The sequence below is a fragment of the Cinclus cinclus genome, chromosome 22 (genome assembly GCF_963662255.1).
Source record: "Cinclus cinclus chromosome 22, bCinCin1.1, whole genome shotgun sequence".
In the NCBI taxonomy this organism is placed as follows: Eukaryota; Metazoa; Chordata; class Aves; order Passeriformes; family Cinclidae; genus Cinclus; species Cinclus cinclus.
This window is the reverse complement of record NC_085067.1, coordinates 3,659,840-3,677,821: the sequence shown is the minus strand read 5'-3', so window position 1 is coordinate 3,677,821 and position 17,982 is coordinate 3,659,840. Positions and strand designations below refer to the sequence as shown.

Sequence of the window (17,982 nt, the reverse complement as noted above, 5' to 3'; positions counted from 1 at the left end):
TGTTTGCTCCCCATTTTCTCTAGGGCCCTTTATTTTTATTATCTGGTCCTGAATGTAGTTGTTGCATTGGAATCAAACTTAGAAACAATAGTTTCTTGAATTTTTAAGGACGGATGAAATGTTGTATTCCTGTAGTGAAACTGCAGGGAAGGACAAAAAGAAAAAACTGTCACAACTTCTTAATGGCTAGACTGAATTTTCTGCAATAGTTTGCTAAGACAGGAGAGAAATTAGAACCTGGCTAAGCAAGCAGAAGTGTCTGCTTCTGTCTAGGGAAATGGACAGGGTTTATTTACTGGTATCAGTTGGTTTCCAGGAAGTCTTGCATGAGTGTATAGAACCCAAACACAACGTAAGACCTTTTTAATCTCTATCACTTTACTGTAGAGTGAAATAATCTATCAGATGTGTAATATGATGCCAATCCTTAACAATAAATATCTCACTCTGGGCCATGGAAGAATTATTTCTTTTATTTCCCACTGGCAGTTTTGTGAAAATCTGTTAAAATCGACAGATATTTTATAAGCTATTGTATGGTAAAAAAAATTATGGCTGTTTATCTAACAAGTTCTTGTATTTACAGCTTTTCTTTGTACCTGGATTTAATTTAGTTCCAATAATCCATAGCAAAGGCTTACTCACTGTAAAGTTGTAACAGCTCTGGTTCCAATCTAAATAATCCTAGAAGGCAGTTGATCCAAGCCCTGTGCAAACAACATTGAATCAAAAATTATCCCCAAGGAAATTCAGAGTGAAGTAGTCTCCATAATAAAAATCTTCTTGCTGATTCCATCTGACCAGTGTCACAGCAGGGTTCTGTGATGTCCCTAATATGACCCAAATGTTACATAGTTGGAGAGGAGCATGGATTACTTTACCCAGAGCTGGTCTTTGGGTGTGATCTTTAAGAGTCAGAGGTTTACTGGCTCCATCTGGACTTTCTAGCACCCAGAAATAAGTCAAAGGGAGCTGAGGCTGAGATAAGAAGGAATTCACACCACAGTGATATGGCATTAATTGATCATTATCATAGGGATGTAACTGAAAAAGTTGTGTTCCACATTCAGTAATTTCTGATAACATGATGTGCAGTCCTTTACTTCACCTCATGTATTGATATGCAGTGATTTTCTTTTGAGTATGTAACAATATATATCATAAATTTATTATATGCATTATATAATATGTGTAAGAAAAATACAGATGCATTTGCTGTGAATATATTGAGCCTTCTCAAAATTATGTCAGAGCAGATGCCAGACATCATGAGGAGTAAGTGCCTTTCCCTGGGCTGTATTCAGGAGACAAGAGGCTTTCTTCTTTCAAGTCTGCTAATGGCAGAAAAGAAATCATTGTACTAGGGCTGCTCAGTCATCTGGTGAAGATATCTGGTGCTCAGCTTTTGAACCTTTAAGACTGTAGATTTTGGTATTTCCCTTCATTCACCTGAGGCCCCTACCCCCCAGCAGGAGTATCAATCACAGGAAACCAGGCAGCCTGTACTGTTGAAATCATCAAAGCCATTCCTTGTTGTGGTCACCTCTAATCTGCTCAAGGTTTCCTAGCCCCATGTGTGTTTAATGAACAAATGAGTACATTTGTTTAGAATCAAAACAACAGACTACATATTGTGTGCTGGGGTGGCAGGACAGTGATTAATCAAATTCCTCAAGCTGCAAACTGACAGCTTTTCTTTTTTTAATTCCCACAGACCTTCTGAAGGGGAGAAATGAAGAGCTGAAACCAGACCATTACCTCCGCAAAAGCCCCTCCCTAGAATCCCTGAGCAAGCCCCCAATGGCCTTCAGCAGCAGGATGCTTTCCTCTACCCCCAGCTGCTTGAAACCCCAAAGCAAACTCAGGTATCAGCCCAGCTTCCTGGGAAAAACAGGACAGAAAAACAGCATTACTTGGCACCAAGATAAATACTGTAATCTGGAGGATCCTGTCTCCAGAGCAGACTGCTGGGAATTACCAAGCTCTGATAGATCCAGATATGAAAATTCAGATTGTAATGATCACAGTTATCTGTAAAATGGGAAATGAGGCTACCAAGCTTTCAGGAGCCACTGGCTTGTTCACAAGAATTCCATCATGTGTACATGTGGTCAGCCCTCATTATCTTACTGTCATTTTGAATGTTGTGGTTAGCTAAAAACCAGAGGCTCTGAGGACTGAAGGAAATTGGACGCATAATTTTCTTCTCTCTTGAGAAAAAAACATATATTTTCCTCTGATCTTCACCGTTATTTCCACCAGTAGAAGCTGTAGAGTGAAGACAATGTGGGTGCTTTGATTGTTGGCCTTTGAATGTCCTCAGCTTTCACATTTTTCATTTTATTCAAGAACTCGTTTTACAGCGGCTCAACTGTGTGTGAATTTTCTGTTGCAGATTCTTTAGGCAGTTTCTTTCAATTTTACACCTAAATCCTGTTTTTTGATATATAAAGTAAAGAGAGTACTTGAAAATTGTGTAAGTAAAACTGATGAAAGTAATAGCAGTAATGTTTGGTTAACACACGCCGCTGGATACCCACAGGTTCTGTTTTTTGAGCTGTTCATGTACAGTGACACCACCTGAATTTATCTCATGTAAAGGAAAATACTAAATGCAAGCTCCAAAGCCTAATTCAGTTTGGTTTATGTTCATGTTCTGTACTGCCATTCTGCTTTGTCATACAGGTACTATTTACACACTGGTAAAAATTAAAAATATTTCAGGTGTATTTATTGTCTTCTCCCTTCTTCCCTGGTTTAGTGTGGAGAGAAAGGACCCCCTGGCAGCCCTGGCTCGGGAGTATGGGGGTTCCAAGAGGAATGCTTTGTTGAAATGGTGCCAAAAGAAGACTGAAGGTTACCAGGTAAGAGAGGTAAAAAGGTATCTTTTTACTTTAATCACTTTCCTATAGTATGCAGTAAACAGTCACTTCAAAGAAATATGGATATTACTGTATGTTGATTTTTGCATGTTTACTTTTATGGGCTGTTTCCATCCTCTTCCTTCAGATTTCTTTAACACTGCAGTCCCCAATATTGTGTTGTCATAAGTATATTGTATACAAACCCCAAAATATTTACTGCCCTGAACAGTGGTGATGGTGAGAAACAGAGTGTATATGTACAGCAGCCTCAATTTAGCATTGTATTTTTTTTCTGTAGGCTTCTGTTGGCAGCACATTATTGTGTGAGGTTTTTCTTTAGTCCTGTCTGCAAAGCCAAAGAAGTATTTCACTGTGTGACCTTGACCAAATGAATTCTGCAGCTTGATTTTACAAAGACTGCCTGAGACTGTCTCATTTCTTTGCAGAGTGATTTTCACTGTTTATCAGGGCTAATGGTTTGTCCAGGTCTTGTATGGCCATTGCTGTGCTTACCTGGCTCATGTTGGTTCTTCAAGGAAGGCAGTTACAGCCAATATTTCATCCTGTGTTAGTTGCTGGATGTGCAGGAAAGTCTTGGTTTGGTATAATGTTGGGAGTTTTCTTTCTCAGGAAAAATATTGTTTGTTACTTGGAGCAAAGTCAAAAGCAGTTATCACCACATGTTATGCACCCTGGAGCAAGTCTCTAATAAAAGCAGACTCAATCTTTTAAAGTTAATATTTTTTTTTTTCCTCCTGAGCAACTCTTTATTAAGCATTAGCTGCAGGGTGCAGGAGTTTGGAAGAGAGGACACTAGCTTTCCATTCAGTTGTTTCTTAGCACTGGTGTGTTCATCTGGTTTGCAGCAGTTTCCCAGAAGGAAGGTGTTGGAGACAGCTCTTGACTTTATACACAGCTTAGAAAGAGTAAGGCTAGGGTTAGTGTTTAGCCTCCAGTTCTTTGATGCTGCCTCAGAGGCTACAGTGCTGTCCCCTGTAATTGTGTGTTCTGTGCTGTGTTGATTTATTTTATATCTCCTCTACTAAAATTCTCCTGGGCTTGGATTTGAAAGTATGTGGAAACATTCCCACGCAGTCCTCAGAAAACAGTTAATGAAATAGGACTTTTCCAAGTCTGACTTCTGTTAAGCCAGCAAACCCATCTCTCAAGTAATGCTTTCTTCTGGCAGTGTTGCCCCTTTTCGTTTGAAATGGCATCTATGAGGATCTTCCTTCACTCTCAAAACAGTCTAACTCTGATGAGTTCACTGTTAGGAGTGTTCTCTGAGCATCAGCCTGTAGGTTTCTTTCTCTGATTTACACCCAAGTTGAGCTAAAGGCATTGCTTTTAGAAAAAAGGATGTGGCTTTGCAAATGTAGAGGCCTACGTCACATCTCAGAGTATAATATTAAAGTCAGAAGAATCAAAGCACCATCACAATATTGATTTATGATGAGAATTTTGCCTCTCTATCTACACTGCTTTGTTGATAGGGAATCTCTCTTGAACATTCTTCCTTAGCTTCTCATTCCCATTGCACTCTTTGCTGTGCATTCACTAACTCATCATGAACTTGCTTTTCCCAGACCCTTGCACTCCCATGGTAAGGCTGATGCTTAGCTCCACAGGGAATTTTTATCACTCTTGAGTACAAGAAATGGAGTAAAGAACGTCATCCTCCTTCCTGCCTCAGCCACTGCAAGGGTGGAATGAGGTAATGAACTCCACAGAGTAGAATCCTGATGACGTGCATGGCTTCTTTTCCACAGATAACACCCCTGTCTGTGAGGCATCATCTGTGCAAATTCCAGGGTAATCTTGTCATTCCTCACATGAAGCCCAGAACCAGGGAGAAGTTTGGATGCAAACTCTTTTCAGCCCTGTGACACAGCAGAATGAGAGCGTAAAAAACTTGCTTCTTGGCTGCCTAACTTCTCTTTTTGGTGGCAAAATGTGTAATAGCAGTTCCTCATCCGTGCTGGGGAAGAAGAGGGGGATTCCTTTCTGTTTAAATTATGATATCATTAAGCAGTATGAGCAAAATGAATTAGAATAACTGATACTCTCAGTGATACTCCCCATGTCCCAGATTCCCTGAGGAAAGCTGGATGAGTGACCTAGGAAGGTATCTGGGGATGAGACCTAGGGACCAGCACACAAGATTCCACTTTTTAAATGCTCTAATTCATACAATACTTATGCTGTAGATAGAATTTTTCATCCCGCTCCTGGCAAATGTAGAATAATTTAATTTAATTTAGTTTAAAATCAAGTCCAGCCATAAACTCTCCTTGCATGGACTACAGTGGGAACATTCCCTGGCTTTGAACTTCAGTGTGTTCCCCAGGAGGCAGTCTCATAAAACAAACCAGGGACACTGAGGGGAGTTGGGGGAAGTGCAACACAAATTAGCAGTGGCCTGGAGGGTTTTGTTTGCTTTTTTAAAAAAGAAATTGAACGAGTTTACAGTAACTGAGGGGAAACATGAAAGCATCTATGTTTCTGTAATTGGCTGTGTCAATTCTAAGATCCTTATTTAAACAGTGATTTGATATCAGAAAGATATGCATGCTAAGAAAAAATATTGAGAACATGAAAACAGAATCACTAGAGTGAAAATAAAGTGGGAGTTCAGTTTCATGACTAGGAGAAGAGAGTATGAAAATGGGATTGCATAAACTGTGGCACGATTGGTCTTATTATTTCAATTGTCATGTTTTGGTGCCCAGATGAATGTTATCTGGAATTTTGGGCATTGATTCTGAATAACTATGAAGGGGAGGTGCTAAAAAGTCTCAGTAGTAACACGAATTGTGGTGAAATCAGGCTTTGGGCTCAGTGTCTTTGTGGAAAACTTCCTGGTGGAAAATCTCCACTTTAAAAAAGCAAATCTAATGTATGGTTCCCTATAAGAATTGTGCACAGGCTCTCTTCTGCCAGATACACAGGCTGAGTTCATTGACATCATGGTGTGTAATGTAGGGCCATGAGGTGACCAGGCTTAAGAAATGCTTTTGTGGCTCTGAAATTCATTTACCACAAAGCCTGCTGAGAGTAAGCTATTTGTGTTACAATAGCTTTTTCTCTGTTGTCTTGTGGGTTTTTTCCATCTATTTTAAAAGATGATGCATCCTAGCAGCAGTGTGAAGCAGGAATTGGGTCCCTCTTTTCTAACAGGCTTGATTCTTGTGAGCTGGAACTCCTAGAAGCTGCTGAGAGTCATTCTTGCTGCATTATCACCTTTCATAATCATGTCATTAATGACTGTGGTGTTATTTAAGTGCCCTGATTCTCTTTGCTCTCTGTAAAGACCATTTGTCAAGGGGCCAAACCTCTCTAGATTAAAGTCTATTGCTATTCACAGATGTATTGTGAAAACACAGAACTTCAAGAGGCACTTAACCCATGATCATTAGAATTGAGGATTATTGTTTCTGCCACACATGCTCTCTCTAGAGAGGAGAAGGAATTGCCACCATGTTAATGAATATGGAACTATTTTCATGCTCTTTTCAACCACTACACACCCTTCCTGTGGCCCAGAGGAAAAGAGGATCTGAGACTGACTCTCTCCTCCAGTACATTTTTGTGGTTATTCTTTTGTTCAAAGTGATGTTTGGTTTAACAGGACCTGTTTGGGATCCACCACTTGTTGAAGATCCACCATCTTTTACAGTAAAGCTATGTGGTTGTTTTAAGCAGAAGAATGCTAAATAGGAGCAGACAGGGAATGGCCTAGAACTGATAAAGGGAAATAGCAGCTGTACCTCGGAAAATGTTTGTATTTCATGTACTCTTGATCTGTGCTTTCAAGCCATTGCATGGTGTCACCTCCCTGACTCTGGCAGTGTCAGTGCATCAGCTGTGGATCAAGGCAGCTCTTCATGGAACAGAGATACAAAAGCTTAGGGAGAAAAATCAAGCTGTTGCAGTATTTGCTGTTTGTGAAGTAATTATATCAAGAGACTGCTCCACTGGTGGTTTGGCAGTGGATGTAATATAAAGCTCTTTATCCTTTTGTGTTCAATTTAAACTCAGACTAATACCAGCTTTTTGTTTACGAATTTGTGGCTTTAATTTTCTCACAGGAATTCGCATTCCTTTTCTCATTATGCTAGGCAGTATTTCCTCCAAATCCTCCTTCTTCTCAAGCCCTATTCCATGTTGTTCCCCCCTGCTTTTTCTGATGCTTTTTTGCCTGTTTTGCTGGCTGGATGAGATCCAGCATGGATTAAGTGTGGCCCGAAGATGGACATAACATATTACTTTTGCTCAGGTGGTCATGGGACCATTCTCCTTTGGGAGATGGGCTCTGCTGGGACACACAGCCAGGATGGCAATTTTTGGACTGCTGATGCATCAGGCAGGTGCATTCTTGAAGCTGCGTTTTGTGAGGTCCTGCTTTATAGGAGATCCCACGTGTTTGAAGGTTTCTTCTTTATTCTGGAACATAAGGACTATATTTAGAAACAAGAAGTCTGTTACTTCTTTGTATGCCATTAGTGTGAGGAGTTGACATTCTCAGTCTACTTAAGCATTAATCTTTTCTAATTATCAGGTTTTTCCCAGGAAAATATTAGTATATTCTGTGAGCTGCTGAGAAGTGGATGAAATTTCTGGCTCTCTCTGAGTTTCTCTGATCTTTGATGAAGAGGAGGATGTTGACTTTTCCTATCTGTATAAAAGTTGAAAGGAGTTTTACTAATAGCTCTTGAGATAGGAGAGATTATCCTGTGTTTAAATTCAAATTGACAATACATTGGTCAGGAGTTTTGCTTCCAAGTCTGGACCATCCTTATGATCTTGGAAATCTTACATTATAGCATTGCCTTGATCGTCCTAGCAGTTAAAATACAGATCACACAGTCATATAATTGAATATAAACTTTAGTAGCATTTGAAAAGATGCTCTGATAAAAAGGCCAATCTTGAGAGATTTTAATTCATGAAAATACAGGCTGAAAATGTCAAGATAGTCCCAATTTTCTTTGCAGAATCAGAGGCTGCTGGCCAGAGCCTGCTGAGCAAGCAGGAAAAAGCATTGTTTTCCTAAATTAAAACACTTATGGCTGAATGTGTACATGCAGTTTCTCTGTATATCCCAGCTGGACCCAGGGTTGGTGTCTGGAATTGACATACAGCAGTCAAATCATGGCATGTGAAGAATAACCAGGTTGATTACCAATGTAATCACCCCTTCTCAGTGATGCCATTGCACAAACGTGCTTCCCTGGTGGAGCCAAATAACTTGAGCCAAGTTCTACCTTTTTTCACATAGAGGGCTTTATCCTGTAAACAAATACAAGTCTCTTGATTGGAGGAGTAAAATAAATGCAGCTCTCTCATGCGTAACTTTCTATCCTGCTGGGCAATTTTAAAAATAGCATTTACATTCTGTCCATCCCAAAGTCCAAGACACTTCCCTTGTGTTGCCTGGATGCACTGACAATCAGTGAAAACACTGAATTGATTGGTCACCAGCTGGAACAGCTCCAAACTGGGAATTTAACCCTGCTGCTGCTCCACCAGTAACCTTTGCTGGTGGGACCTCTCCTCGCCTTGTTTCCATCCTCCACCCTGAGCCTGCTGCAGTCTGCAGCCTGCCCCTCCACCCAGGAATTCCATGATATGCCTAATCTCTGAATTCTCAATACAGATAATTAGAAAGAGCCGTGGGAGCAGCCAGTGTGGTCATTGGCAATTCTGCACCAGGGCTCCAGGCAGGAAGTAGCTGTGCTGCTGTCTTGGACACAGAGTGGAGCTAATTTCTCCCCCCCCCCCCTCCCTCCCCTCTTCCCCAGAGTATCTGTGTGGTCCTTGAGTTGTGCTGCTGCATCTTCACTGCTGCAGCCTCCGGAATGAAGGGACAGAGCCCAGTCTGTTTCTCTGTGGCATTCAGCACTGGTGTCATTTATAGGAGCTGGTGACAAAGCTGATGGAAGTGGCAGTTGTGTGGCAAGCAGGGAGTTGCCTTTCAGCCTGGGAGCATGACAAGGGGAATTTAGGCAGAAAAGAGAGATGCAGAGCAAAACCCAGAACTCATCAATGTCTAATGGGATTATTACTAGAGGGAGAACTCAGTCCCTGGTCTTGCTGTGTAATCCACCTCTGCCTCTGCAGACAGAACTGACTCCTGCTCTGCCTTCTCATGGAATGTGACTGGTGGAAATTACAGAAATACCAGTCACACTTGATAAATATCTCTTGTCACCATTACCTCATCTCTGAAATGACCCAGACACATCCATAAAATTGCTTCTGCCTACTCCAGCTCTCGTTTGGTCCTGTATGTTTAACAACCAACCAGCTCCCTGTGATCTTGATTTTATACATTTTCTCTCTCTGTCTTGTGCATAGCAATAAATTAAGACCCAAACTGAGGAATATGTACAAACCACTGTAACTTAACTAACCTTTAGTGAGACCTTTGAAGTAGGAGACTTTTAGTAATGAGGATGTTGTCATGGGGTTATTTGCATTCAAAACAATTCAGAATTTTTGCTAGGAAAGGTTAAAATTCATCCACTGTGTTATACGCTATGCCAGCAGCTACTCTCAGCCACTGTTCACTAGAACTTGTTTTCATTATAGAAAGTCAGTCTTTATATATAAAAATGCAAATAAAAGGAGCAATTAAAGGCATCAGTAGGTCTGTTTGGTTCCTCAGGCAGGTTGGTTACTCACTGCATGGTTGCAGGGATGGTTTCAGTGTCAGTAGAATCTTGCCTTGCAAGCCAAGGAAATGGAGGCTACATAATTACTTTGTCACTATTACCTTAACTGTCTCTCATTTGCTCCTACTTTCATTTTTTATTCTCGTGAAAACTTCAGCTATTTCAGCACCACCTCTCCCTTGTAAGCACAATATCAGAACTAAGAGGTCCTGGACCACAGGAAGAAAGAGCTGAATTTGAAGAGTGTACAGTTTGTTTTAGAATGGCTTTCTAAAGTTTCAGTTTACTCTGAACAATGTCTGTAGGACAGCTCCTGTTCACATGAGCTTGTTTTAAACACAGAATTTTAGAGAGCATCATTCCACCTATTCTTGCCAGTCTGCCTCAGGTAGGAAAGTTAATATAAGAAAATTGGATCTGCCTGACTTTTTGGTATCTTCTCTGGTTTTTGAGACTGAAATAGTTGGCAGCTGAAACATCTTTGTGTAGGATGCATAATATCCTTCTTTAATTTCCTCTGTTTAAATGTCTCTGCTCTATGTGAATTCTGTAGCAAATTGATGTTTGATTCTTTTGGGGGAAAAAAACAGATACAGCCATAACTCTTCTAATATCTTGTCTTTGCTAAAGGGCTCATTAATTCACACTTACTGAAGCAAATGATGAATGGTAAGCCTGAAGCAGCACCTGTGGCAACAGTGGAGGAAGGAGCAAACAGAACCAGAAAATGTGATGGGAAGCAATGATACTTTATAAAAAGAAATGCAGTAAATGGCATGACTTTTAAAGAGCTGGCATCAGTTCCTTTTCAGGTCGTAGTGCTGTTATAACATGATTTAACTGCATTTTCAGAGAGCATTTTGTGATCTGAGCTCTGCTGTTCCATGCATGTGTAATCAGCAATAAGATGCATGGCTAACTGGCATGCTGAGAGAAGCATTAGAAATATGGATTATGGGGTAGAAACACAACATTTCAAAGCAGTTGAAAGCAATTCTTATGGAGACTGCAGCTGGCTGCAAGGATATTATTTGAGCCAGGGATATTAATACAGGCTGGAGGATAGGTCACCTGGCTTCCTTCCCAGTCCTGGCTACCCACTTAAACTCAGTACAATGCACAGCATTGCTTTTTTGATTTCTTTTAATCAAAAGGCATTACTTTATTCTGTATTCCATTTAAGAGAAAAAGATTGGTAAGAGAATTCAGAAAGGTTCCTGGTAGTAGATGGACTAAATGTGATGTACAAATCACTTCAGACTTGCAGCTCCCCATTGAAAATAGCTGTGTGCAATTGTCATCTGGGTGCACCCTGCAATTACAGAAGAATCCAGGCAGCCTTTAATTTCAGGCATTCATGCCTTTCATCCCTGTTAGCTGGACCTGACCACACTTCTCATTCACTCATAGTTCCAGTAGATTGCCCAGATGTTTCATATCTTTGCTGGAGCATTTCAGATGAACTGGAGTGTTTTGTTTGTTCAAGAGGCTCGGTCATGCTAAAAGGAGCCATTCTTTCCTCATGTTGCTTCTTAGGAAGTGTTTAGAATTTGCCCAGTGAGAGCCTGATGATTCTTTTGAATAGAATCTCTTTGGCTGAACCCTGTTAACCTGGCCCCAGCCAGTTAAGGTGTAGCAAATCAAAATAGATCTGCAGTTGCGTGCAGCTGTTGTTAAAGACAGGTTTTTGGGTCCTTTTTGGAAGTCGCCTGTCAAGGTACCTTGATCCATTTTGCATTAGGAAGGTCAGAGTTCAGATGTGCAGAACTGTGGCTTCTGTTCAGACATGTGTTTAAATATATTCACATAAAACCACTGAGCTGCTCAAGAGGAGCTGTGGGAGCCTGGGTATTGATGAGCTGGAGGAAGCTGAGCCACTTGAGGAAGAGCTGCTATTAAAAAACAAGGCAATTCCCTTTTATTTATTCAATATATTTATTTTTAAGTATTTAATTTTCTATTCTGCACAGGCTGTACCTCCATAATTAGCCACTGAGGCAGGTTCCTGGTGTGCCATTCCATACTAATAACTTGGGAGAGGCAGGAGGGGATGCTGGATGCTGAGGGGAGGGTGGGAATAATGATGTTCAGGTTGTATTTCTTGCAGGCTTTCTTCCACGCAGTTCCAGGCTAGCTTCAAGCTGATTCATGTCTGTAATTGATAATTCTGGGTCTCAGGGAGAGAATTATGACTCAGAGAGCCATTGCTGTGGGCACAGTAACACGTGCATAGTGGGAATATCTTGTATCAGGATTTTAACCTACTCAGACTGTAATGAAGAGTGAGTGCATGATGTCATTGTTGCTTTTTGCTTGGAGTCAAAGATCGAGTGAAATCTAATGGGGTGGTGTTTTTTTCCTCAGACAAACAAAGAATTGTTTTTAGTGAGAGCAGATCACACAGATTTCCCTGGGTGTCTTTACCGGAGCTCTCCAAGGGCTCTGTTATCTGCAGGAAGGGTCCTGTTCCTGGGATGGGGGGCTAAGGTCAATCACTTCCAGGTGTTTTGTGTCTTTTAGGCTTGACCTGACACTAATATCCTAGATTGTACATTTGTTATCCAAAAAAACATTGCCTAGATATTTCTCTCTTTGTTTTTTTTTTAGCTTTAATCTTCATAGAAAGAGACTGTACTGGGCACTTTGGTACTTTGTTAGCTGTGCTCCCTGGTGTGCTTCCAGATCCCAGTCTCTGAACATTCCCAGTGCGTGTAGAGGAGTTCACTTGTGAGCTTGAAGAAAATTGTTTCCATGATTGGTGACATTGCAGGAGTGCTGAGGACAGACCCTGGGGTACCAGTGACCACAGGATGTACTGTGGCTGTATGACAGCAACTTTTTCTCCCCTTCCTGGTAAATGCTGCAGCTCAGTTTGATCTGAATCCCTGCTCCATTTCTCCCTGCACTCGTTCTGATGGTTCATCTTCCCCCTGAGTGGTACCATCCTTTCTGGGTGTCTTGTGAGAAGCCACATGCAGCTTTTCTGAGCATGGGGTGGAGGTTCTGCTGTGAGCACACTGGAACACAGAACTCTCCCTCCTGCAGCTTGGGATTGTGCATTAACAACCAGCATGGACACAAATAGCTCCCATATATTCAGGGACTGTTGGGGAATAGGGAGAGAGGTGTGGCAGCAAGACTGAGACGGATTCTGCTGCCAAAATAATCAAGAGAAGGGAATAGTTTCCGAGGTGTTCATTCCCTAAATTGTTTTCCTTTTTTTTTTTTTTTTTTTTTTTTTAATGGCTTCAGGGGAGCCAGGGATCTTCCGAGAAATTGGAGTTGTCTCTATTTTGACTTAAATCTTCTTGGTGTGGTAGAGCAGGGTGGTATTACAAATAAAGCTGCAGTGTAGCAAAACACAGATCACTTTTCATTTACCATGTCCTTATATCCCAAACTGAAAAGTATCTAACACAGAAGCCGAGATGAAGTGCCAGGGAGAGGGGTTTGTACGGTGTATGAAATGGAAATGCATTTGTTTAGAGGAAAAAAAAACCAAAAATTCATTGATTCTTGTTAGATGTAAAAATGGAACTAAATGGGATTGAGTTTGCCTAGGTAATTTTTATTGTACTATGAACTGAACAGTTGAGCTGAACCTTTGGACATTCATTTTGGGTTTGCATTTAGGACAAAAATTCAGATTTGAGTTCCTTTTGGCTGTTGATTGTGGCAAACCACTTTGCAGCACATTTCATCTGTGGCTCAAATATGGTCAGCAGAATCCCATCCTTGAACTTTTGCTTGTTTGTAAGACTTAGATTCCAAAGTTACTAAGGATGACTGGCTGGACAATGCTGTTGGGGATTTTTGGACCTAGTTTCGATGTAGGCATGAGCACTTTTTATGTGTAGATATTGTGATTTGGGAAGAGGAGAAGAGTTTTAGGTCTGTTTAAAATTACAAAGATGAGTAAAATTATTAAACTGATTCTGGGATAGTGAAATACTGTGTGAAGGAGGAGTTTTGTATCTCACATCTCATAATAGCATCATGAAAATGAGGATAGCTACAACGTTCCCACACAAACAGGCCTTGCCTTTTTGTCTAGTCCTGTTGCTTAACTAAGGCTCTGTTTGTTCCTGTTTCCATGGCCATTGGGAAAGGGGAGGAACAACTTCCATTTTCCATTTGTATCCTACAGTATAAAATGAGAATATTGGCATTTGATGATAGTTTATTTGCTGATAAAATATATTGGCCTCAGTAAAAACTCCTCTATAACTTGGCAGTCAGTCCTTTCCCACTAGCTGCAGACTGATAATAGAAAGGAACTTGTTTGTCTGAAACTTCAAAAAAGCAGAACAGTCCAGCTCAGCCAATTCCATACACACAAGGTTGAACTTCCAACTAAAAAGTTGCAAGTTCAGGGAATAGCCAATGCCAAGGCAGCTTTCGGAGCAAAAACTTTTTTTTTTCTTGTGACAGTGCACAGCCAGTGCCTCATTTTTTTACTTTCACTGACAGATGTTAATAGAGCCCAGTACAGAGTGGTGGCTGGTGCAGTGTGGGGATGTCAGCTGCTTTCTGAGCCCATTAGATTTGTAGATTTATTACAGCCGAAGTATTTTAACGTGAAGTATTCTCTACTGCTTCAATTTGAGTCATGTTTGGTTTTGGACATTTATTACTAATTGGAAATCCTGTCTGACTGGACCAAATTCAGGTTGGATAACTAATCAGCAAAGCATCAGAAGCAAGGAGCACATGCTGAAATAATTCCTGTCTGGGTTTTAGTGTGTCTGCATCAACTGTTGTATGCAGTTTGATGCAGTCAAAGCCTTATCTTTGGGGGAGTCTTGAAAGAAACCAGGAAATACCAGAATAAAGAAAATGCAGGGGCAGGGAGTGTGAACTGAAGCTGAACACACAGGAAGATGTGGCTGCTGAGAAGGGTTGAGGGTGACTCCACACCGTGTCCTGGAGCCCCCCTGCCCCAGCAGCTCTTGCCCTTATCAGTTCACTGTTCTGTTTCTAGCTGCTATTTGCACCTACAGCTGCTACTACAGCAGCAAGGCTTAGCCATGGGAATTCCTTATTGTGCTGGTGTGGCCAGGCAGTGCAAACAGGAGCATCAGAAATGTCACCTTGTTCACAGGAGCAGAACTGGGCCCTGGGCCTGTTTTAGCTGCATCTGTGCCCCATGAGAGCATCCAGGGAAGAGCCCCAAGTACAGTGATTTCTGTATCCCCAGAAATCTTGCATTTTAAAGCAGTTCTCTGCAGATGGGCTGACTTAAAAATACCATTTTCTGTTTCTTTAGTTACTGTAACCCCCCCATGGTTCTGGACCTCAGCTGTCATGAACAGGGAAACTGGGCTTGCTCTGTGTACCTGAGTGCAGCCTTATAGTAAGAGATGTGGCTGGCAAAGAACAATCCAAGTGTCCGGAAACAAGGGAAGGAAGATGGTTTTTGTCCATATAAACTCCCAGCTCTATTAGACTATTTCTTTCCACATTTTTCTTCTTCACCTCCCTCCTTTTGGAGGTGGCAGTGGTGGGAGTGTCACCACAGGTATTTCTAGATCAGCTCTGGGGTTTTTGTTCCATGGCTACATAAAAACTGTTGTTTGGATTTTTGTTGTTGTTGTGTAGCACTGTTCAAGGATGGCTCATGTTTTCTCTTACAGAATATTGATATTACCAACTTCAGCAGCAGCTGGAGTGATGGGCTGGCCTTCTGTGCTCTCCTGCACACATACTTGCCTGCACATATTCCTTACCAGGAACTCAACAGCCAGGATAAAGTAAGTTGTGTTGTACATTTGCAGAATTCACAGTGAACAGAAGGGATGAAAAGGGGAAGGAAACCAACAGTGAGCTCCCAGAGAGAAATTCAGGGACTGCTGGGTGAAGAGTCAGTGACAAGTTGGCTGAGTCCGGGGAGTGCTGCAAATAAACACAAAAACAGTATCTATTACTGTAAGAATTATATTATGTACAAGAATGCCTTGTATTAATTAAAACTTCTGCACAAGCTTTTCACTCATAGCAAAGACAGAACTTCAGTGGGTTTTTTTCCCAGTTGTAATCAGTTTCACAACAACCTCTTTGTCAAAAAAAGGCAGTGTCAGTCAGGCAGAAGTAGATGAGTTATTCAAAAACAAAGGATTTGTGAGTGAATAAGAATCAAAAAAGAGTGAGACTGAAAAAAAAGAGTCTGCATGCAAGTGTGGAATCCAGGGGTTTAGTTTTCAAATACACCTGCTCATTGAGATTACTGGGTAACCAGATGCAAGGAAAGGTTAAGGAATAGTGCTTTGATGTTAATCCTTTTGGACTTTATTTTTTCAGAAGAGAAATCTGCTGTTGGCATTTCAAGCTGCTGAAAGTGTGGGCATCAAACCCAGTCTGGTGAGTAACCTTTTACCAAGGAGAATTTGCTGCAAACACCATTCCAACACCTTTCTTCATTGACATGAGGCCAGTCAGTGACCTTGCACTCTTAAGTGTCACACAGTGCTGGGGAAGGCTGCACCACCATCAGGAAGTTCATGGTGTTAGGAGAACTTCCAGAAGGAATTTGTAGAACCACTGAATAAATACAGTTTGGAGGAACTGCTGAAGGTCATCCAACATTGAAATGAGGGTATGAATTATGTCCTTCTCTTGGATGCCAGCTCTAGATTATTCATAGTTTTATGGACAGACTTGCCATACTGCACCATTACACCATTACATTAATGGTAACACCATTTTGTTTCTTTTTGTTTTGCTTTAAGAAACAGAAAGATGTTAAACTGTTTGTTAAACTGTTCAAAAAACCTTTTCCAAAATTACCTATGTGAAGAGGGAGAGAGAAATTTAATATGAAGGGAAAACTATTATGGGGTTCATGAGCTAGATTCAGAAGCAAAAAAGCATCAGCTTAAAGGAAGTTTTATAGAGAACTGATCTTTGATTGCAAATGGAAGAGATATTTTAGATTGTAGAGCGCATTAACAGGTTTCATAATTGCAATTGGCCAGTGGATCATTCCAATGATCCTTTAGGTCCGTGTCTTTAAGGGGCTCTGGAGTGGAAGCAGAGTGCTGAGTGGGCTCAGAGGAGCTGTGGTGGGGTTCCTGAGCCTGGTGCTGTGTCCATGCAGGAGCTCAGTGAGATGATGTACACGGACCGGCCCGACTGGCAGAGCGTCATGCAGTACGTGGCCCAGATCTACAAGTACTTTGAGACCTGAGCTGCAGAGCAAGAGGTGGACAGAAGTGGGGAAGAGAACAAAGAATGCTACAGATGCACTTGATCACTTTAAAAACCTGCTTGCTCCTCTTCCACAACCAACCTAAGCTCTTAGTGTGAAAGGAAGCTCTTCCTTAGTTTTGATTCCATCTGGGACTGCAACCAAATAATTGCCTGTTGTCCACCTTTGCAAACCAAATCCATTGGTAAGTTGCAAAGTGTTTTCAAGCACACATGGGGTATTTCTGAAGAGGATCCCTTGGGCTAACAACATTTGCCTTGACAGGAGACCTGCTACGTAATGAAGTTTTAAGTCAATGTGGACTATGCTGGCACTTAAGGGAGGCTGGGAGATTAATATTAATACAAAAGCTCACAAAAATGCTCTTCTTGCCAAAACATGCTTAACTCATCCCAAGTACATGTTGTTTTCTTGCCTCCATATATTTTATAGAACACCTTGACAGATGCACTTAAGTTGTAGAACCTTAACCTGAGTTACTCTCACACATCTCAACCAATAACTGCACTAATCTACTCACAGCATAACCAGCAGGATGGTAACATGATCATTTGTAACTCAGAAACCACCCTCTGTTCATCACCAGTTAGTGAAATAACTCCGAAAGATCCTGTTAGGTGCTAGCACTTCATTTCAGCTCAAACAGAAATAATCTCTTTGAGCAAAAATAGGTTTATTACTCCAATTTCATTACTTGATTACTCTGGGAAGCCAGAGCTTGGTTTCCCAGCTGACTGTGTAGGCACAGTTATCACAGGAACATTGCAAATGCAATTTAATAGCTTTAGTTTGGAAGGTGCCAGTAATCAGGTGAGCAATACAGTGACATCTGATATCTTTTGTGGATTGAGTGGAGTAACTTCTTCCTTCTCTGTTGCTCCTCTCTGGTCAGCACAGCTATGTCATTGCTGCCTAGAGGCAGGAATCTGGAGACAGCTTGTGCCCTGAACATGACATGCAGCCCCTAGGGCACTGGTACATGCTTGGAAATGATGTTATGCTGTAAAGGAACACAGTCAAACATCTGTACCAATGGAAGGTGCAACTTCACTCCACAAATGACAAACAGTGTAACTGGAACCCATCTCTGTGCCACGGAAATCAGGCGCCAGAGAGCAGCTTCCCACCTCAGTAATACTGTTAGGAAAATGTCTGATAGACACTGTTACATGTCCATTATTCTGTTTCTCTCATTTCACCTGGTGAAGTTAATTTTTGTGCTTGTCTCCAAGGATGGAAG

The 17,982-nt window shown here is 41.3% G+C and overlaps 1 protein-coding gene across 3 annotated transcripts in view; it reads left to right on the top strand.

The window, feature by feature from the left end:
* Positions 1–17,982, top strand: part of SPECC1 (sperm antigen with calponin homology and coiled-coil domains 1) — a 63,084-nt gene extending 45,102 nt beyond the window's left edge. The window contains exons 10-14 of one of the 3 annotated variants that reach the window (XM_062506895.1): positions 1,715–1,865; positions 2,762–2,864; positions 15,172–15,288; positions 15,836–15,895; positions 16,632–17,982. In XM_062506895.1, the coding sequence (XP_062362879.1) occupies positions 1,715–1,865; positions 2,762–2,864; positions 15,172–15,288; positions 15,836–15,895; positions 16,632–16,721 (521 nt within the window). In that variant the 3' untranslated portion in view covers positions 16,722–17,982. The remainder of the gene's footprint in view (positions 1–1,714; positions 1,866–2,761; positions 2,865–15,171; positions 15,289–15,835; positions 15,896–16,631) is intronic. The other 2 variants (XM_062506897.1, XM_062506896.1) reach the window with 2 other exon arrangements.